Below are 22922 nucleotides of genomic sequence, written 5' to 3'. Positions count from 1 at the left end.
CTTGAAGGACATTGTAAAGTCAGCAGAAATTACAGTGTAGACTCAGCTCCCCGTTTGCACGAACATGGCTTTTTCTTGTGGATGGATCTTCTTGCTGTTTTGTCTTTTTTTTTCCTCTTATTTTTTTTAATTGATATGTTGAAATTCAGATTTAAAACCACATAACAAAGGAAACTTTTTCTATCAGTCTAAAACCCAAAACCCCTTTTACTCTGGTGTTATCATAGCATGTTAGATTTCTTGATTGTACCAACACTCCTTATTCTTGGAGAGTCTTGAAGTAACATATTGGCTGATGGGAAGCCAGTTGGAAATGAGAACTCTTCTCTTCAATTGGAAAATCAAATGAGTATATCCTTAAGTCCCTCAAAAGCACTGCTCATGGTATCTAATGTCTGTTAATCATTTCTTAGGAGAAATTATGGAAATGTTACTCAATGCACTAATTCTCTACAGCTTTTGTAATTACTCCATTGATTTTTTGAGGCGTAGATTTGTGTAAAGGAACACTGGGGTATATTTGAACAAAATACAGAGCAATAAAACTGTAATTGTAATTCATGTACGTTCAACAAACAAAGCATTAATTTTATTAGTTTTGCCAGCAGTCTGTGTGTTTGAAGTATGTGTTTGGCTCTTTCTTAAGCCTGTGGTTCATTAAACTTTCTGTACTATTCTGTCTCATTGATTTGGTGTTTTATATATAGACACTGTGTAAGTAATTAATTTAAAAATGGCAAAAATCGTATGCAAAGGCTGGTTTAGTAGTTGCTTGTGGTAAAGTTTCCCCCTTCTCCATGGTATCATCTTAATAATAAAAAAATAAAAATGTCCTTCGGGTTGTTCCAATCAGTCTGCATTCAGTGCCTGAGTTCTGGTCCACTGAACAGTCACGGCTGTGTTACATCAGAGTTAATAATACTGTGGCTTCATCTATTGTTTTACTAAAAATGCAAATAATTGTTGTAAGTGGTTATAAAATTTCTTTCAATTCCAGTGTCTCACAACAGGCTCCTATTAAACTTCATCTCATATCATGAGAGACCAGCATGTATGATGAGAAAATGTGTTTTAGTATTTAGAATCCTGTAAGAGCACTTACTTATTTCTTTTTTATGATGGTGTTGTTGGGTGGAGCTCAGGGTTTAGGATTTCTTTTTTCCTATATAAATGTGTTTCCAGATGTTAACACTTGGGAGTCTCAGTTTGAATTTTGAGGTTTTAGTCCTTCATTTCATTGCACAGAGCCATTGTAGTGGATTTTTTTTTTAAAAAAAAGTTTAATTATGGGTTTTTTTTGGGAGGGGGGTGTGTATGTTAAAAAACCACACACATATAGTCAGTAGTAATTTACCTAACCTTGGGCAGGAAAAGTGGAGAATGGTAATAGGAGATGCTTCAAGGTGTGTGGTATCCCGTATAGTACAGAATCTGTTCTTTCTCTGCCTTTTTAAGGCTCAGGTTCACTAATTTAATGATCAATTAAAGAGGCTTCTAGGTCTGCTGTGTTTTATCAGAGCAGCAGAGCTAGACCATATGCATGATTTTTTTTCCCTTTATCCTTTTTTGTAATTTCTTTGGAGCTGTTTGGCTGTTGGTGTTTGTTGTCCTGTTCTCTGATTAAAAGATGAATTTAGTTTGCGATAGGAGTTAAAAAGCAATTTGTGCCACCAGTGCATGTTCCAATTTTCATTAGTGTCTTTTTTCTAGTTGTGAGTCTTCAGAAATGTGATTTTTGCTTTCCAAAGAGATTATTTAAATCACATGATTATTATATTTATACAACTGAAGTTTTCTGTGCTCTGCTTTGCACAAAAGTCCGTGTGCGCCAAGTACCCTCTCACTCACTCTTCTGATAAACTCTAAATTATATCTGAGTAATTCTTCTTCTGAAAGCTCTCTGCAGCTTTGCTGTACAGATGCTCTTTTGCTAAATGAAACACCACTTTATCTTAATTATTAGTGTTAATGGACGTGCTGTGGCTTCAGTATTTGCTATTGTCAGGTAGAATATAAGTTACGTCTTTTTCTGCTTGACAAATGTGACAGAACTGTAGTTCTGACTGTCGTGTCTGAATGAATCAGTGCCATGAGCATGAGGAGTTGCTGGCAATCACCTGGAATGCAGAAACAGATTGGCTTCTTTTCTTTCAAGCATCTTCTGCAGTCAGTTATTCCTGAAATGCCACGTACTCCTAATTTGTCAGGTGCATGTGCTCCAATGATGGCTTGTGTTTTCTCCTTGTGCATTTCTCTCTTCTTAAAGGTCTCTCTGCTCTTACAGGATCTGCTTCTGTCCAAGGATGCCATGTGAACTACTGAATATCCATGGCATTAATAGAAGTAGACGTAAATAGATCAAGGCCTCTACAAAAAAATCATATCTTTTCCTATTATACTGGCTATTCTTGTGTTAAGGATTATTTTTAAATAAAATTGCAGCGTCTTCCTGGTCCTTGGTATGTGCTCAATGTTTAGAGTATATAAATTGTATTCTGAAACCATCTTGGCAGAAATCAATGTTCAGATTATGTTTTCTTTCTTCTAAGTAGAATGGTTACACTTTTTAACACGTTATACATGTGTGTGTATATATGTACATAAATTGTATTTTCATTTGAGAAAGAAGATAGTTCTTTCCAAAAGGCAGAGTTTCCTAAGAGCCAATGAAAGAAAAGTGAAGTTTTGATCTAAGAATTTGTCACATGGACTGGAGTTCTATTTTCCCTCTTTCTTCACAGTATTCCTGACCTGTCTACTGTGTGGATTTTTTTCTCCTTGTTGCTCTGTAGTGTTGTCAGTTGACTCGTCTCTAGCAGAGCTGCGGTGATGAATTTGCTGTGCAAACACTTGTCCAAAGGGTCATGCGGAATATTAATAGGTCTGATAAAGCTTTTCTTCATGAGTTTTACCAGGGAATGGTGAACTGGAAACTCCTAATGCAGATTTTGGGTTAAACACATGTAGGTATCACTGTTCCCCTGTTTCTCTCATCAGTTACCACTGCCATTACTTGATTATCAGAAATGGGATGTCAGGACATCCTGCTCTGATTAAGTCTTTTGGCACGTTAATTTCAATTATTTCATTACTGAGGAAGAAGTGCCAGGGAATATGTTCACAGGACTGATGAAAACCACTTGAACTTGCCTGTAAAGTTTCTGAAAAATCTCCCCTCTCTTAGAGAATCTTTTCTCTGCATCCTTAATTTCTGTGTGATTAATGAAAGAATAACTGGAGTAATTTATTAACTTTGACAGGCAAATTGTCTTTCACATCAAAGTACTGTTCTTAGCTCTCTGGCAGTGGACAAAATTAAATCTTTAATAGAAGCCTTAATGTCTTCACAAAAAAAAAAAAGGTGGAAAATGTTATGTATTATGTAGCATGTTACTGTTTCTTGCTTACAGGGCACAGACCTAAGGGATTGTAGAGCACCTGGAAGGTGAGAGGGCTGTGTTTGAAAACTTCACTGACCTGGCACATGTAAGGGCAGGAATTAAACCTGCTTAAGGTGAATCTATTCACTTTTTTCCTTAAAATCAGGTCTTTGTCGCTAAGCTTTATAAGCATTTTTGGTTTAGATGTAGTTTCAAGATACTCTTTGACATCTTTAAACATTTTTCTTTGCTGTCTCGTAACTTGAGTTCTCATATTCTGGTTCAAAGAGCATTTTGTGTGGATGTGAGGCAATGTGCACATCATGAGTTCTGAAGTACTGTCAGAAAGATGCAGCATGGAATGAAAAGGTGGCATCGTGTCGAAAGTGTTCTGTCTTGATGCCTCCTGTTCTGCAGAGCTCTGAATAGTTTCAGGAGCTGGAACAGTTTTAGGATGTATTAAAGTTGGAGTTCAGATTTTCGATTATTTAGGTTAAAAGCTGTGCTCCTTTTGGAAGATCACTAGCAACTGCTTGGAGCTGGCTACCAGAAATGGTTCTTGGACCTCCCCAGTTGCTCTGTGAGATGAGTCTTTTATGGGGTGTGGCATTGAGGAGTTGTTCTGGTTTCTGGTTTGTTTGGGGTTTTTTTTTTGTACTTTCCACACACTCCTGAAGACAGGATTTGCTGTATTTGGTAGCATAAAGGCAGATGGATTTTTATCTCACCAGGACTGGGTAGCACTTCAACTGAAATATCATCTTCCTTTCCCATCTTTCATATTTTCATAGAAGCTTTAGAATTTCATGAAACATTAAAAATTCAGAAAGAAACTGATGTTTACACAGGTTGTCTAATGCCCACATTATGTTTTCATGCTTTACATCAAGGAAGGAAGGCTTGATTTAGGTTTGATTGTATTTTGCCCCTCTCTTCTGTAGCCCTTCCAACACCTTCCTTTGAACAGCAGAGGGTAGGTGAGACAAGCTTCTCATTAAAACATAGCCAGTCAGATGGCAACAGTGGAGGTGCCTTGGGTTTGGTTTATTCCATCCTCTAAAGAGAGAGGAAAATAGGGAGAAAGATCTGTTGTTGATATTATGAAATAGACTTTCACTGTAATTAACAGCCTGGGAGTTTTTCTGCTTGCTTTTCTTATTCTGCTGTTGCGAAAGCTTGCTGTCCTGCTGGGATTTCTTTTTGGAATGCAGAGGTGTGTTCTTGCTAAAAGCATGTGCTTTGCCTAATAAGCTTTCCTAGCCACTGAGCCCAGCTGGCTGCTGCAGTCTGCATTTGTTTTGTCTTAACTAATTTTTATATCCATGCTTTAAATGAAACTAACGCTTTTTACATTAAACGACAAACCGAGCACAATGTCCATAAATGAAACCCAACACTATAATCTACTAATTTTGCTTTCAATGGGCAGCATTATGTAACCAAGCAGGCTACTAAAAAGGAAGATGTGGAAATAATACTGGTGGGATGTGAATAGTGGTGGGGCTGAGCTGAAGGGATCAGCTTTTGTTGGTGGGAATGTCTATGTTGAGTTAAGGGTTTAGCACTTCCTCGCATAAATACTGAAGATGAGTGAAGAGAGCAGGGCCTGGCTGGTCAGCACAAAATGTTCTTGTCAAATCTTGATATCTTTTGCTCTAGGTGATGATGAATGTCATCAGCATGTAGCACTTTGCTGCAGTCTCCTGATGGGTTAATTTTCAGGGTTGCTGCAGTCTTGCAGCTACCTTGAGTTGTTAAAAAGTGCTCAAACTCTGAAATTCAGCCATGTGTCTTTCCAATTTGATCCAAATTATGAATGAACAGAATAAGTGTTAGAAGGTGAAACGTGAAAGTCTGTTTCAAAATACTCATGAATCATTGTTTACAAGTCTACAGCAGTGACTCTGGAATTGTTGTGCAAGTTTGTTCTCCATGAATTTGTGGAAAATAATGATTTTGTTCTGACTTTGTGCTGAATACAAATATCTTTCGTATAGTATTAGTCAAATATAAGTACTAGCCAATTCCTGCTTGGCTATTAGTTTCAGTAGAGTTTTTTTAATATGCAGCAGCTGTTTGGAAATTAAATTAAAAAAACCAAACCCATAACAACAATAATAAAACCCCCACCAACGAAATATGTCTGTAACCTCATTTGGATATTTATTCTCACAGAAGTAAGGGCAGATTTTTTTCTTCCAGTGAATCCACACAGCTCAAAGCTGCTATGGGTAGGAACTTCTCCCTTTGCTGTGAGGGTGAGTGGCATCTGACCTGCACAGAAATGTTCTCCTGGTCCTTGTAGGCAGCTGTGTGAGTTGGGTCAGGGTGAAGGTTTGAATCTCTCTGCTGGTTATTTGTGCTGCTTTTTGAAGAATTGCATTGCAGTGAAGCTCTAGACTTTTTTTTTTTTTTTTTCTTTACACAAATGTCAGTGGACAGATTTAGGGCCTGGATGTCAATTCCATTCACTTACAGGTTTGCCTCATGTTTATTAAACTGTGACTGATCAGAGTCATGGTAAATTTTTTGGAGTCAAAGTTACTGATGATGACACCTCAAAAAGACACACACAATTGCATTTGCACCATTAAAAAAAAGCAAACGTTTACATGTGACTAAAAAAATAACAAACACCTTTTTTTTTTTATTAACACTCCTTTTAGTAATTTACAAAATAGACTATGTAAAATATCAGGATGAATTTTTCTGTGCTCCATTAAAAAAAATCTCAATTCAGAAATTTGTCTGTTTAGGTCTTCTGAACTAAGCAGTGACACTAATATATAACTAATCTATTAATGGCCTACAGGCAGCTGTGAGAAGGAAATATATAGATTTTTACTTAATAATCATGATTGGTACATTAAGAAAACAAACAAACAAAGTGTTTGGATATTGCTGGGGAAAAAAAAATCAAAGATCTCTTCAGATGTAATCAACAAACTGCAGTGAGGAAAGAATCCAGAACTGCTTCTGTAAGGTTGTCATCCTACATTCCTCATATAACTGAAGCCTTGTTAAAATACATAATTACCAAGTGGTGTCTTCAGCAGTCCTGACATCAGTGGGTCACGTTGGATGACATTTCTGTTGCTTCTTGGTTCCATATATGTGATTCCAAATTTCTCTATGTGGGAAGCACCCCTTCCCTGAGCCCTCCTTACCCACAGGAGGCAGAATTTCCTGTGCCCTGATCCTGAGAGGCAGTCACAGTTTATCAGCACCATCCTCCCAATTCTTTCCTCTGAGAGGAGGGCAAAATGCATATATTTTGCAAAACAAGTTAATGTTCTAAATGCATCACGAAGTGCTAAAACATAGTTGGCTGTACATCCTATGGAAAAAGACAGAACAGAACTTCTTTGCTAAGAATCTGTCGCCCACCTTCCTACATACTTTGTGATTAATGTTTATTATATTATTGTGGGACTGCAGCAATTTGCAAACTCTTCAAATGGATAAAGGAGTAAATCTCTGTCATGAGAATGCTGTTTCCTAGCTGTTTTTCTGAAGATGCATTCATTCATCTTACCAGTTTTAATGTGAGAAATCTAAGTTCCTTTCCTTTTCCAGAAATATTTTATATTCATATTGCCTTAATAATGTTTTTTCTATGCTGGTTTTCTGTCTGTGGAGTTCAGAATATCTGTCTAAGTCTTGTCCTCTGAAGGGTGAACAGCAATTCTGACCATCTCTGTCTTATCTCTATAACTTTAGGCTTTCAAATTTGCATGAAAGTTTTGTAGTGAATGAAAGACCTCTTATTTAGCTCTAGTGACATGAATTATTAATTTGTTCTGAGTTGAGGCATGAGGAAATAGTTTGCTTCAGCTTCCTGGATATCAGACATGATCAGTGTAAGCACATTGAGAATTTGCCTTCATTCTCTGGCTCTTCCTCGGCAAGAACCTGCACGTTGTCTTGGAGTATTCCTCACCATAAATATGTTCTCAGATGCTGACTTACTAAAATCATAAGTGGAACTAGACAAACAGAATTGCTAGTTCGTCCATTATAATTCTATTATTCCATAAAGTTCCATGATGGAGACTTACTGTGTGTGGGTTAATGGTCTCTTCTGTGTCACCACATTTTTCTGGCATATTTTTTAAGGGGAAATATTCTTTTTGGGAATGGTTTGTGGTGCTTTAGGCAGATCAGTCTTTGAAGGAACCAGCAAATGTACTGTATAGCTCTTGTAAAAACCCAGTGGGAAGTTAATTTTGGTTTTTTTGTAATGGTTTTTCTTGTAGACCATTTGAGGGGGCCAGATCTTGTCTAAGAGAAGCTGAAGAAAAAGTTTTGTTTTTATGGTCAGAAGAGAGTTTGGCTGGTTTTCCTTGTTTTATTATCTCTGAAACCCACAATTACCAGAGCAGTTGTGAGCAGTGGAGTTAATTTCTGTATTTGCTTTGCTATAGTGAATATGAAAATGTCATGTGTAAGAACTCAATCAAGTCTTGACAAACCAACAATGGATCTGCCCTACTCAGTGTGGCATTGGGGTTTTTTGAATCATAGAATTACTTGGGTTGGAAGGTACTTTAAAGATCAATCAGTCACTAATAAATACCCTCTGTCACTCTACTGCTGCTCATTTCATACTAATCATCCTTTTTGCTGTGAGTATTTGTCCCACAAATAAATCACACCGTGGAGAGAACCTGTGCTGTAGCATCATCCCATCCATCTCTCCTACCAGCAGAATTGCTTTGACTTTGATGTGGACTAATTAAGTGCCTGTATTTTTACAGCTAGTATTTTTTAACAGCTAGTTAGAGAAAAGGTAGCTGGAATACGTGTGCTTTTCCAAATGAGCCTGCAGGATTTGTTAGGACTTTGATCCTATGTATCCTGAAGTTTCTTTTTTCATAGGAAGAATCCCATTTCTTAGTTTTACACTGGGCAAAATGTAATTTTTGCCGCCTGGGCAGGGTTTAATAAGACTCTGCATAGCATCAGGCAGGTTTGGCTGTTTAGCTTATTCCTTGAATTGCTTCCCCAGTCAGGTGCCCAGAGAAGAGATCGATACGTTACCTAATAGGACATTTAAAAACATTTCCACGATTTGCTGACGTGGGAGAATGGTGAGGTAAAGGAATAGATTTTGCACTCCATCTGAGCAGACACTACTGCGGTGTTGGCAAGCCCCTTGTTCTCATGTGGAATTTGCTGCTGCAGTGGTGCATTGCAGGAAATAGATAAAAATCAACACACACAATGTATCCATGCAATATATATATATATATATCCAGGGAAAGAGCCATGCATTTGAACTTTAAGAAGCTTATGTGTTTTCACAAGGCAAATAGACTTCCCACTGTTAAAAGAATCTTGCTATAGAGGACATGTGATTTAATTTGAATAAGGTCCATTATTTAAATGGTTTAAAAACACAATGGGCTCTTAAATGCATCTTTTATAGAGTACTTGAGAAATCATTTAGGTTTGTAAATGCTGGTGGAGGGGATGAGCACCTACCAAAGGAGAAGCAAAGAAGCAATTTCAGCACAGTCATTTGTATTCCAGAGAATTGCTTTGTTCTTGTTGAAATACAACTTTTTACTACAGTGACTGTACAGGAAAAGCAAAATTACATTTTTAGAGCATTCTCCTATTTTCTCCTATGGCTCGTGCTGTCTTTTGAATTGCACAACTCTTCTTTTACTCTCAAGTTTCATTGCAGCCTTGTACCTGTTGCAGAATTTTGTGTAAAACAAAAAATAGAAAAGGTTTTTAAAATGCAGTGATTCAATATCCCTCTCTTGGTACGACACATCACCCAGAATAAGGAGAGCAGGAGAAAAGTCTGCATGTAGAATTAATGATACCTACTCATTTCTCCGTTTCACCCCCAGATCTAATTATTAATTTCATCTGAGTTATGTAGTTGTAGATTGACTTCCAGTGTTCTCTTGATGAGAGCCCTTGAACCAAAGTCGGTTTTGTAACTTGGATAGGTTTTGGCTACAACATAGTTCTCAGTTAAGAGCATGTCTTCATTTCTGAGTGAATTCAGAAATGTGTGTTTTATTTCTTTTCGGTATTGTCCATGCATATAATCCCCATCAGATGAAAGGAAAAAACCTTTCCTCAAGTTGCTTTCTAGCATGTTCAGTACTTTCCTTTTTCTCTTCCACAGTTTTTTCAGTTACAGACAGAAGTAGGACTCACTGGAATCAGCAGCAAGCTGCTCACATGGTCATAATGGTATATTTTTATTTACACTCCATTTGAGAACTGTGATGTTATTTAACAGCTTAGGCCATTTCATCTTTAATTATAAATTGCAATATTGTTGTGTTCAAACTCCAAGCAGATGGTCAGAGCCAAGTGTCCTGTTCAGACTGGGAGAGCTGTGCAGACCTCTCCTCTCTGCCTTTTTTTTTAGGTTCTGCTGCTGTCTAAACAAACATTTAGAATAACCCAGTTTAAAAAGTTACCTGTGCCTTTCTGATCACTTACCAAACTCAAAAATTCTGTGACTAGTGCACAGTTTTGCTTGTACAAATAAAACCTTTATTAGTACCCCAACCTCAGTGGGTCTGAAAATAAAATTTACAATATTGATAGCATCTTCTTTTAAAGACATAATTGACATTTCAAATAGGACAGTATCATAATAAAGACTTGGGTGCAGGAAGTGAGTGAACAATACATAAGTTGATTTTTTTAATTATTTAAAGCTGATGTGTCAGAGCAGTGCACTGACTCAGAGTAACTCTGAATCATCCTATCAGCATGTGGAGGAGTGATTTATATGTCACATCATGGAGAACTGTAGAATCAATTCCCTCTTTTTGTCTCTTCAGACCTAAGAACATGGCTTTGAAGTTTGAATTATTTAAATTTCTGAAATGTCCCAGCCCCTGTACTGGATGGATTTGTGGCAGACTGGTGTCAGGAGCACAGCTCAGGGAGTCAGGGAGTAAACACAGACCAAGGAGCGATAGAAATGTCGTAAGGCAGGTTTGACCCATTTTTGTTACTCTTGAGGTGCAGAGTACTCCAGAGTAATAAATCTTCTTGGCTGTGCTTTAATACTGGCTCTGCCCTCCCACAGGGCAGAAGAAACACCACTGTTGGAATAGCCATAGAGTCTCCATCTTCAGCAAAGAGAGAAGCAGTGGTCGGTTACATGGCCTTTTGTGATTATCTGTCCTTTTTTTCTTTCAAGAAATAGGCCAAGGGAAGCACGCTGTTCATCACTCAACATGAGCTGCTGGGGTTGCTTTAGATCTGGAAGAGAATTGGTTGCAAGATGAATGAATAAGAATAAAAATAAAACTCTGTGTCCAGGCTGTGATCTAAACATAGCGAGGAGAATAGGATAGGCAAAAATTCCCAGAGAGGATTGACTGTTCCTAAAATGTGAATATTAAGGCTTAGAACTCTGAATTTGTGAGGAAATGTTTAAATTTTCCTCCAGTGTCTTGATCTGTGGCCCAGTGAAGGCATTGGCACTTCATATCTGAAAATTTTCAAGTCTTTACATCTCTGACTTTTCTTGTTTGGGTTTGTTTTTTCTCCTTTCTCCTATTCTGCTATTAAGGTAATGAACACTGCAAGCCTTAAATCTGTCTCTTCACTTTTGTTCACGTGTCTGTAAGGGATTAAGAATTCAAGAGGGCAGAGTTTTATTGCAGGAACTGTCACAGACTCCTAAGGCTCTGGACAAGTGTTGCTTGCACCTTCTTTCAAGTCCTCTGAAGCACATCCTTGTAAGGAGTAGTTTGGCAGAGCTGAGGTAACACTTTAGGAGCACAAACGCTGCTCCTGGGGAACAAAGCAGGTTATGGTGGCAAATTTGGGCATGGAGGGAGAATTTCCCACTCACACCTGTATTCTCTAGGTAGGCATATCTAGAGTTGCCCAGCAAACACATTAATCTGTGCAGACTGAGAATAAAGTTCTTTCTGAAGAAGGTTTGGGCTGGAAAATGAAGCATGCCCACCAAAAACTTCCCATGATGGTTGTAACATATTAGAAAATTAAATACTTCCTCTTCTTTCTCATGTGTCTAAACATTATACCTGTTTTATGCAAAAGTAAAATGACTTTAAAAGATGAGGAAATAGAAGTAGATTTGGTTTGGGAAGTTTTTGCTTTCCTAATGCTACAAATTTGTACCTGATCCATTGCAGGGATCCATAACTGGTGTGTTTGCTCTAAGACTGCCTCTAAATCTGCTTCTTTGCAAACACGTACAGGGCAGCAACACCTTCCTTATGATTTTTTAACCTCCCAAGCCTCCCACTGCCTTGTTAGTGTTACCTCGATCATCTTTTCCCCTGTACCTTTGTGGTGGATATGTTTTGCAGACCGTGAAAGGTAGGAGGTCTTTGGCTTATAAGCTTGTAGCTAAAAACCTCTCTGTTCTGAAAGTGCTTTGATATATTTAGTGTGAGCATAAGAGGCAAGACTCCTAAGTACCACGGTGGAAAACTTCTAAAAAGATATTTTCCTCTTATCACATACAGTTAAATAAAAATTGTAGTTCTAAAGCTATTTCTGAAATAGCTGCAAATATAGAAGGAGAGTTTGTAACAGCTCAGGTCACCGGATGCCTCTTGGCATTCATGCTCTATTGGCATTGCAGGGATAGTTCATTTCCATTACCATGGGTTGATTTCAGGAGCCAGTATCACATGAAGTTGAAACAGGTTTGTGGGTTTTTGGAGCAACTGATGCTCCTGCCTAGTGTGACCTTCTTGCTTTAGGTGTAGCCTGGACAGCAGAGCAGGAGCTGTTGGACAGAGAAGTGCAAGGGCAGAACACCAGTGGGATGTGTTCATTTTCTCCCCTGCTCTTCTGATGGTTGGATGGTAAACTAGTAATAAGCTGTTCTGACAATTTGGGAAGATTTGGAGTGTCAGCAGTCTAGTTTTTGACCTACTGATGCCTGCTGCTTTCTTTTTGAACTCATTTTGTATCATGACTGTTCACAGCATTGAGAGCAGTGTTTTAGAGGTGGATTCTCGACTTGTCTTACAGGTGATCACAGCCAGTTCCCATGTTGTGCACTAATGTTTGCATCCTCTTTTGTTGGGCTAAACCTCCTCTATTTAGAATACAAAACCACTGCTGGGGGTCTGGGCCTGTGAGTTATCCCAGGAGATCAATAGAGGGTGAAACACTGCAGAGGAAATTGGGGTAGCTAATGCTGTCAAAACTGTCAGTAACTCTGTATGTGCAAATACCATTTATATTGTGCAGGACCATTCCTTCCTATCTTTTAAAAAACTGATTATAATCTTCCAGAAGTAAAACACTCAAGGCCTCTTCTGGTTTCTGTGTGTGGCTTGTTGGAATATCAGAGCAAAAATAAAGGGGACAGACAGAGGTTCACTATGGAGTGAAAGAAGACTGGCTGGGGATATAAAGATGATGGATTGAGTATGGTGAGGGGAGAGAATGGGATGAAAGAGTGGAGTACTTGAGGATGAGAGTAATAGAGGAAAGAAGCAGGTAGGGAACAGAATAAAATGAGGGAGGAGCAGAATAATAGTGGGAGAGGGTGTGGATGAAGAGGAAAACTCTACATTTATGTCTTGGATAAGGAAGGGCTGTTCTTGTACCTTAGGGGAGGAGAAGTGACAGGTTGATTCTCAAGCTAAAATGCTGGTTGATTTCTCTACAGCATCGAGACCAGAAGCAAGACCTGACTTGCCTTTTAAAAAATTTGAATACTGTTTTAAAGCAAGTTTGTGACTGTATGGATCCGACTGATTCTCATTACTAATTTGCAGTTTTCTCTTTCATCTTAAAACTGTAGCCTCAAGAGATGTGAGCAGGGGTGGGAGTATTATGAAACAAAGTAATTTGATTATTTGGGGTGGGGTGGGAGGTTGGCAGCTTTGTTTTAACTTAGCAAATTGTTTAAAAGCACAGACAGATGAAAAGGAGATCGCTAATCTGGTTAAGAATAGCCACGATGGTTTTTGATATTGATTTCTTTCCGTACTCTTGTCTTTTAACCTTGTTTTCTCACAACTTTCGAAAACCCATCTTGAGCTATACTGAGCAAATAGAGGATATGGATAAAATAGCTTCTTTTAAAGAAGTGATTGCACTTCTCTTTCAATTTACCCTTAAATCTCTTTCACATTTTTCAATTTCTCTTAATTTCCACTGCAATAAAAACTCTTTTAAGATACGAATTTTCTGCCTTTTAGCCTAAAATGACCAGCTCTTACATGCTTGTTATGTCATGTGTTTACAATACATTTAATGCTAAAAGATTTATTTTTAGCTGGCTCAGTAAAATAGCTGGTTGCTGGAGTTGTTGTCATAGCAGCAATCTTAACAGATAGGCTGATCCTATTTAGCTTTTGCAGCCAACGAGAGGCCGTTAGGCAACAGTTTGACAGTTCTGCAGCATTTTTCTAAAGATGGAAATTGTGCTGGTGGTGGTGAATTTTTTTTGGCCCAACTTTAAAATATTTCTCTCTGTAGGTGTGTGGAGTTTGATTCAACGTTCTCCCCTAACAACTTATGATAACTTTGAATACACAACATGTGAGATTCAGAATTTAAGTCTTAATTTGTAGGAGCTTGAAGATAAATTATGTGGTGCAACATATTGCAAGCTGCTTTGATGATTTTTTTTTAAAAGCCAAAAGTATTCTGAGAGAAAAATGCCAGACTAGAGAACAAGATTGTGCATCATTTATTCAGCAGTAATTTTAAGTCGTGGCAGACTGGGCAAATATTACTGCAGAACTTTGTGGGTTGTTTTTGATGAAATGCACTGCCTGGTTTAGATGATATCTTAGGATTTTAGTAATCCCAATTCTTTTTTTTTTTTTTTTTTTTTATGAAGAGAAAAGGGTCCCTCTGTATTGTCAAGCAAAGAAATAGTATTTTCAGATTAGTCTATGAAATCAGACATACCTCTGCGTGTTCTTTGTAGCTCTAAGCTGTTACAGAAATTTAGTTGCCCTCAGACATAAGTCTGAATGCAGTTCTGTCTGAAATGAAAAGTGATTTTACTGCGAGGAATTTCTTCTGTCTGTAACTTCCAGTCAGATGGTACTGAATCTATATTACTTTCAATGTGGTTGAGCAAATGACCTATTCTCAAAACTCTCTGAAGTCTCTTAGTAGACAGAGTGATTTTAAAAAAATTATTGAGTAACTTGAGTTTAATGCTCAGAGATGGGTTTGGGTGCTGTTGGTTTAGAGTGCTTCAAATACGATTAAGAGTCAAAAAGTCTAATTTTTGTCCTCAAGACCCGCTTGTTAAAATGTATTATCATAGACTGTCATACCAGGTGTGTGTGCTTACTAATTTCTGATGAATCACAGCAACTTTCCTCACGCTTCCCCATTTGGGTAGTTCTGAGGAATAGTTCAGCCTGTTGCTTTCAGCTCCTGGTTCAAAGCCAGTCTTAGAATGGCAAAGGCAATTCTGTAACTGTGACTGGCATGGGTTTGATATTGTGCTACTGTTCTGTGGACTAATAGAGAGAAATCTAATGAGTGAATCTGGCAGAATCTCCCAGCAGAGAAATGAAATATCATATACCCACATCCATTTTAATGTTCAGGTTATATTACAGCTTTTGAGTGGATCAGGGTGGTTGGTGCTGTGAAAAAGCAGAGTTCTTGCCATGGTCCCACCACCCAAATTCCTGCCTCTTCACCCACTTAACCTCCCTGCTGGGCAACTGCTTTCCCTGGATTCTGGTGCTCATCTGAATCTTGAGATCTGCTCTGCAGGACTTGGCAATCTGTTGTACAAATGGGAGAGTTCTCTCTGTTAGTGGTTTTGTCACATGAGGACAGAACTTGCAGCATTCCAAAGGCACCGAGTGGAAGGGAAAGGCAGCAGTGAGAGCTGCACCCTCTTACCTGGACTGGGGATTTGTTTCTGCCACTCACAATCTGTCTCTGTTTTGCTGTTTCAGGCAAAGTCGTGCATTTGTCATATGTGTGGTGCCCACCTGAACAGACTCCACTCTTGCCTCTACTGTGTCTTCTTTGGCTGTTTTACAAAGAAACATATTCACGAGCACGCGAAGACAAAGCGACACAATTTAGGTGAGTTCTCATCCCCATGGTGCTCATAACCCTCTGGGTTATCCCTCTCCACTCCAGCCCAGTAAAGTGATCTTTTCTTGTAGCCAACTCAGTAGGCAGGGAGATAATTTTATTTGTGGTTTGGGTTAGTTTAGTGGCATTATTTTAAACTTGGTGCTTCAACTTCCGTTGCATCACTGTTAGGTTTATGTTCACAACTTGTAATTTGTTTAGTATCTTGGTATTTATGAATTAATGTCATATATAAAAATGTGAGGAGGCTGAGGTTTGAGGTTTTTTTTCCTAAGTGTTAAAAATGGTGGGTTTTGTGCCTGGAACTAGAACATTTATTTCAGTAAATTTCTTTTTCAGGAGGTCATGTTCACTTTTTTTTCTTGCTGAGGAAAAAACCCATCATTTCTGTCACAAAGAAGGCTAATCAAGTAGCAATCAGAATTATTTAAACTGCTGAAGTTGTGGGGGGTGGGTGTTTGTTCATTTTTCTGTATTGGCTTCTTGTTTCTAGTGGGGTCAATAACCGAAGTAATAAGAAAACAATTTAATTGATATTTTTCCCTAACTGTCTCAAAAAATGCTGGTTAAAGGCCATCAAGTTCTTCTGTTCTGTCAGCTTTGGTTTTACATCATGTTCAAAACCAAAAGCCTTTGGTTTTGTTTTAAATTGCCTATTTCTTATAGTTGAGAACATTTTTGAATTACAAGGCAAAATCCTGATCTATATTCTATATTAAAATTCTATTTTAAAATGAACGGATATAATTTTTCTTCAAATTAAAATACATTCTTGGAGTGGTATAAGAAACAGGAAAAAAAGGCATTATTTCATGGCATAAATTTCCTCTTGACCAGCATGACCACCATTCCTAATTTAATTTATCCAAAGTGCTAATGGAACAAACTGTCTTTATTTTCCATGAAGACAGAGAAGCTCCAGAAGGCCAACAGTGCTGTGTACTCCTGTGCCTAAGAAACGGGTGTGTAAGTTTACTATTTATGGAAAAGATGATTTAAACCAGCAGATCGTTATAGTTTCTTCCTCCATATGTGTCAAGAATGAAAAAAAAATCAGGCTCAGTAGTGATATAGCTTAAGTTTGTAAATGCCTTGAGAAAGAGAATACTGGAAAATATTTCTGAAAATTCCATCATGGTGTGGCTGAGAGCACTGGGGCTGTTCAGCTCACAGGAGAGATGGCTCAGGGAACCTCATGGGTGGGTACAGATATCTAAAAAAAGGGTTAAAAAAGGTGTGTTGGGCTATTTCCAGTGGCATCCAAGAGGCAGAGAGGAAAAAGTGAAATACAGGAGGTTCTGTCTGATCATCACACAACTGTGAGGGTGGCTGAGGACTGGAACAAGTTGCCCTGAGAGGTTGGGGAGGTTTATCCCTGAATATATTCAGATTCTCTCTGGAAGTGGCCTGGGCAGCCTGGATGTTCTGGGTGGCCCTGCTGGAGCAGGGGCTGGACAAGGTGACCTCAGATGTTCTTTGAAAACTGAAAATACCAAACCAACCCTGTTTGACATATTTTAATTGCTTTTTGCAGAGTGTGGTCTCAAAGAGCTTTTAAAGTCAATTCATTAGCTGAAATTATTTTGGAATCTATACCAATGCAGCAGTGCAAATTACTTGAGGTAAACTCAAAGTACTTCTGGTAAAATGTGTGTATATAACACCTGTGTATATATATATATATATATATAAAACGACCTTTTGTGCTAGTATAAGTTTATGGCCACATTTAAGGTGTAAAAAATACTGTGCTAAATTGAGACTGTCAACAGTATTTACCTGTTTATCTGTGGACACTTTGTAAACACTTCAATATTTTTACCACTAAACTTACCATATTTATGGAGAACCTTTTAAAAAAGCTTTATAATTGCACACAATCTTGGCTGCTGTTTATGTGTTTGGGAAGCTTAAATTCGAGTTATTTTCTGTGCAAGGCAGAATTTGCTGTTGTCTGCTGTAGTGAATTAGCTTCTGTTTCCTTAAAGGAAAACCAAAACTGAATGGAGGAGGGAGGTTCTTGAAGATGCTCATGTCATGGCACTAGACAATTAAGACTGTGTCAGATAAGGTACTTCCCAAAAGGAATAGCCTTTAGATAAAAAGGGCAAGAGTTAATTAAACCAAAGCACAGAATATTATACTGAATCATCCCAAAAAGGATTCTTCTGCAGCTAAATATAAATTACTTGGTGCACAAATACACATAATGTGAAGGCTGTGCAAGTGACTGCTCGATTTCTAGTTTTGGAGATTCCTTTTGCTCTTTGTTTTTAATGTATGTTTTGGTGTTTAACTTCCAGCTGCATGTGAAATGAGCTTTAAAAATATTTTTGTAGTTTTACTAGTGCTTTTGGTTGCTTTTCCTGCTGCAGTTTTAGTTGGGAAAATAACATCTGATAGGCAAAAACAAGTTAAGTGCTTTGAAATTTCAAAACGAAGAGGAATTATTTTAAAGCACTTGGTGACTTTTTGCTGAGCCAACATCAGTCTCCATGGAGACAGGCAGGAGCTGCACACTTAATCACAGTTGTAAGAAATACCATGGATTGCAGCTGTAACAGCTGTCTGAGCATGGAAGGGATGTGTTTGCAGCTCACTGCTGTGTGTTTCAGGAGGCTCCAGCATCATATTCCAGAGTGGTTTTAAACACATCCCTTGCTATCTCTGCTTCCCTGAACGATCTAAATCAGGCAATCTGACCTTTCAGCAATACCTGTGCTCTTGCATCTGCTTCCCTGTTCAATGGATGTGAATAAAACTGTGCTTCATTTAATGTATTGCTTGAGCTGTGGGTGTGGGTGATGGGTAGGTGAGGTAAGATCCAGCTATAGGAGCTGCTTATTTTAATCTCTGCATTGCACAGTCTCAGTCAATCTCCAGCACAGACTGATATTCCCACTGGGCTCTGTGTGTCTTTTGTGAAGTGGTGAGAGTAAAGTCCTTACTGATCTCTTCTGGGATTCTTTGTATTTTGATCCTGTCAGATGTTTCCTTTTCCCCACCTGTAGGAATCTGAACTATTTTTAACTTCTCTGATTGAAACTCTTACATGATTCTCAATATCTTCATCATACTTCACTTTTCCAATTCTAATGTGTCCACCTCTGGTGACAACTCTTTGGATTTGTATTCTCTGTTAATGCTTCTATGACTTCTATTTTGTGCTTCTTAACCTGCTGCTCAACACAAAGCTGATATTGTTATTTGGGAGTTAAACTCAGTGACTCCAAAACTTTTTTTTCTGATTGGTGTTGTCTGCCTCTTTAATGGTAGTGATTGAAGTTTCACTCCTGATGCTGTTGCCTGTTTGCTAAGTGACTCAAAATCCTTCTGGAGGTTTTTTGATTATCCTAAATGAATGTGTGGCATCAACATACTCTCTCATCTTCCTAAATAATCCTTCCAAATCAGGTTCAGCACCTGGGGAATCTGCTGCTGGTTTCTGTCCTTGTAAAAATTGATAGTCTCTTCCTTACCTTTTCTACAGCTGTTCAATGAAGGAAAATACACAGTAACTTAGTCCCAGAGTTAGCAGGAGCAGGAAGATGTCTGTGAACAGTAGCTCTAAAAGAGAAGAGAGATTGGTGCTATAAAGTTCATCTCAAAACTCTAGCCGTGATTAATTTATCAGTTTCCTGATTGGGACTGAAAAATCCTGGACAGACACCAAATGAAGTTTTAGTGTTCTTTCTGAGTGAATATTTTCTGTTACATAATGTTGCTTTTTTTAATATACACACACACATACACACACTCTTAGCTGCAAGAAAAACCACTGGTATAAGGCTTAGGAAGTTCTGTTACACATGGCCATTCTGAGTTAGATTAGTTCAGTTATGCTGCCAAAGCTCTGTGCAGAGCTATTTATTTAAGATCCCTGCTGAGGAGCCAGCTCGTGCATGTCCATGCTGTGCTTCTCTCTATTAGAGATGCACTTTTAGCCCCTGAACAATGTCTCTGAAACAGCACCTCTGATGGAGGTTTTGGGTGAAGTCTTGATCTGCTCTGAGGCCTCATTCTGTGGTTCAGGAATAGAGGTAGTTGAATTAGCAGGAGTGAGGATCAGTGGTTTAAAGACTAAACAAAAAATAGTTGGAAGACAGAACTATTATTCCATTTCTAGGGACACTGGCACACGGTTCGTTATGGAATTAGTCCTGTTAGAGCACATTCATTATTTATTAGATCACAAACTGTTTCTTGAGGAACTGTTTTCTTTAAGTATATGTTGATGTAAAATTCAGTCCAATAAATACATTTGTGGTGAGAGGAACTGGGTGGGTGAGCCTAAGAATATGCTCATAGATTAAGCTGAGGATTTTTTGGTACAATTCAAAAAGCTTCTACTTCCTCTAGAAAACAAATAACTAATTTTTTTCATCTGATTCAGAGGAAACATTACAGAAGGCTGGTTTCTATACTGAAGTTGGTAAAAAGAAAAAATCTGGTTACTGCTGTTACTGCATACCTGTCTCAAATTTAATACATAGAACACCTCTGTAAAGGAATGACAGTAAAAGCTGTTTAATTTTCATTTGAGCTAGAAGGTATTGACTGTAGTGTTGATTCTTCCAGTTCTTCTTTAAACAGCGAATATTTTCATTACGCCCTATGTGGAAAGGGCAATTAAAGCTGTTCCCAGCACAGTTTACTGTAGTGTTGGAGTAGCAGATGAGTAAAAGCAATTTGTATCACATCATGTGCAGCAGCTCAAAACTTGGTGACTGGGATTTGGGGATTCTTCCCCCAGATTTCTGGAAAAAAACCAGCAAGATTAAGTAAGGGAGTGTTTAACAATTTCTCTCCTTTTAAACCTCAATAATATTTTGTGGGATCAAGGAGAGGTGCTGTAGTAGGAGGATTTAATTATTTTCAGTTTTCAGAGGTTTTCTGCAAACAGGGGAACTGTGGAAGGTTGTAGGGTCAGAAGAGGGCAAGGAGAAGACTGACAAAAGGCAAAATATATTTTATAATAGGGCAACTAAAATATAGGAATGCTGCAGCCTCCTCTGCAGCATACTGGGGCACGCAGACATATGTAGGTACTGTGTGAACATACATGTATTTTTGAATGAGGTCAAGGAGCTGGAATTAATATTCCACTCATAACAACTTTAAATAAAATGGTTTGGCACACCGTGGTTCTTCTAAATTAACAGCTAAAAGCATATTTGCTATCTAGATTCCATTGGGGATACCAGGTCATTTTTCCTTCATCTTATCTTTCCTGGCTTGGATTCATATGGAGTTGTAGGATGATACTCTAAACCATCACAGAGGCAAGTGTACAGCACAGGGGCTGCCCATTTGGCTCCTGGTGTTAAGTGGTTTGCAGGATAGTGTTGGGTGCTTGCCATGTTTGGATTGCAGGCAAATCAAATTTAAACATTAAAATTCTAGATCCATATGGGGCCAAAAGGCATCTCGGAGACTGCAGCACCACAAAAACACTTCTCACCTGTTGGGTCCTGGTTTAAAAATAGAAGAAAAAGTAGCACTTAAAGAATGGATGGTTTTCTCTCGAGTATTAGGAGAAGACACTGATTGTGAGAGGGAAGAATAATGCTTAACAGTGACCAGAATTTTATTGTGGATTAAAATATTTGGTATGTGAGGCTGCATTTTGGCAACAAAAGGAAGTTTGGGGTTTGTTTTTGTTTGGTTTTTTTCTCCCTGACACTAAATACCTGCAGTTCTTGATGGCTAGATCACCATTTAGCAGGAGTAAACCCTTTTCCACCCCTTTTCCTCCCTTCTTACCAGTTCAGGAATTCTGACCTGTGGTGCAGATTCCAGGTGCCAGGAACCTGGGAGGAAGGCAATCAGATGCCTGCTTTGTGCTGATAGATCAGGGACAAGATCCAGTGGAGAACTGGCTGAAGTTTAGCAAATCACTTCTTGAGAGCCTGAGCCAATTATCTGGAATGGGTTTAATGATTAACACTTAAGGTGAGAAATCAGGGAGCATAAATTAGCATTGGATGTTGGCTTAAAATGGTCTAAAAGAATTGCCAATTTAGCCTCCTTTGTCACAGAAGTTGAAGAAAATGCAGGTGCCCTGCATAGAGCACAGTATGTGTTGATTTGGGGTTGATAACATGCCAAGACAGAGTCACAGAAATTCACAATGGAATTAATTTCAGTCCAGGTAAAAACTGACCTGAATTCTGAGTTGCTGCTGGGTGGTTTGTTTTTTTTTTTTTTTCTACTTGAGTGCACCCAGTGATCCAAGGGAGATGATACCAAAACATGAGTCACAAATATCTCCTATCTGATGATTGGTGTCAGATATTATGGTGAATTATCCCATTCCCAACTGAGCAAAGTCAGCTCTTTTCACCTGGGTCTTTAAAAAACTGGACATCCAAGTTTTTTACTGGGATGAGATTTGCATGTGATCACTCTGGATGTGGCACATTTCCCTGCTTTTGTTGTGTTCTCGTCATCTCTGATCTCTTCAACATTTTCACAAGGACATCAGTGGATATAGTTGGCAAAGTAGAGTACTTCGGCTTAAGTAAAACACTTTACTTGGCTCCCAGATGGAGAATTTGAAGACCTTTTGCTGTCAGATTTAAACTTTCACCCCAGAGCTGTTGTTTTTTAAAACTTAGTGTTCCTTGCACCAGTAGATAAAGTTGTTGTCGTTCCTGTGTGATCTTCTGTGCTGCCTCCTTGTTTCTCCAGGCTGATGGTTGTATTTTTAAATGAAAAATAAAATGTATTTTCATTCCTTTCGTGTTACAGCTGCTTAGAGTTTTGTATGTAAAGAGGTATGAGGAGATCAGACCTTAAAGGAAGGGCAGCTTGTTGTCAGCACAGAAGGTATAAAAGCAAAGAAAAATCTTACATTCCAAGAGGTCTTTTCATTCTTAAATGACTCTGCCTGTGATCCCCAAGTAGGTATTTTGAACTCCTCAACAAGGAATCTAGATTGATCAAATTCAATAAAATGAGATTCTTTTAAATTCCTTTTGGTTCTTCCTTGTGAAAGAAAAAAATAGATTTCCACTTAATGTATATTTTATTTTTCCAGGATAACAAATTTTGTATGTGTATTAAGCTGAAACTGAAGTTTACTGATTTCATCCCCCTGTACCTTCCTGAGAGGAGGGTTGGAGTAGTGTTAGGAAAAGCAGATCCTGGAAGTTGGGAGTAGCAGCCATTCTGGAGGAGCTTCCTAAAAGAGATGTTCATGGTGAGGAATGTGGGGCATCACGCCAGGCTTGGCAGTGGGTTAATCCAAAACACCTGGGCTTTGTTCCTAGGTTGGTAGTTCCCAAGCTTTTTATGAATTTGAGGCCTTTTTGTTAGTTTTGTGATCCCAAATACTAACACCAGTGGTGAAATTTGCTACATGTGCAATTCTCTCGCTTTACTGTCGTGTTTTAAATGCAATTTTGTGGAGTTTCAGTTCAGGATAGAGCTTCATTGCAATCTAGTTTAAAACAAAAAATGTTTAGCCTGTTGCTAACAATGAGG

General features: G+C 38.4%; 1 protein-coding gene across 3 annotated transcripts in view; it reads left to right on the top strand.

The window, feature by feature from the left end:
* The window catches only part of USP22 (ubiquitin specific peptidase 22), a 90608-nt gene that overhangs the window by 17326 nt on the left and 50360 nt on the right, over positions 1-22922 (top strand). For all 3 annotated transcript variants that reach the window (XM_085074464.1, XM_085074463.1, XM_085074465.1), the window contains exon 2: positions 15293-15425. In XM_085074464.1, coding sequence (XP_084930590.1) covers positions 15293-15425 — 133 coding nt within the window. The remainder of the gene's footprint in view (positions 1-15292; positions 15426-22922) is intronic.

Source organism: Lichenostomus cassidix, chromosome 14, assembly GCF_008360975.1.
Source record: "Lichenostomus cassidix isolate B80296 chromosome 14, HeHo_3.0, whole genome shotgun sequence".
Lineage (NCBI taxonomy): Eukaryota > Metazoa > Chordata > Aves > Passeriformes > Meliphagidae > Lichenostomus > Lichenostomus cassidix.
This window is presented reverse-complemented; position numbering and strand designations above follow the sequence as displayed.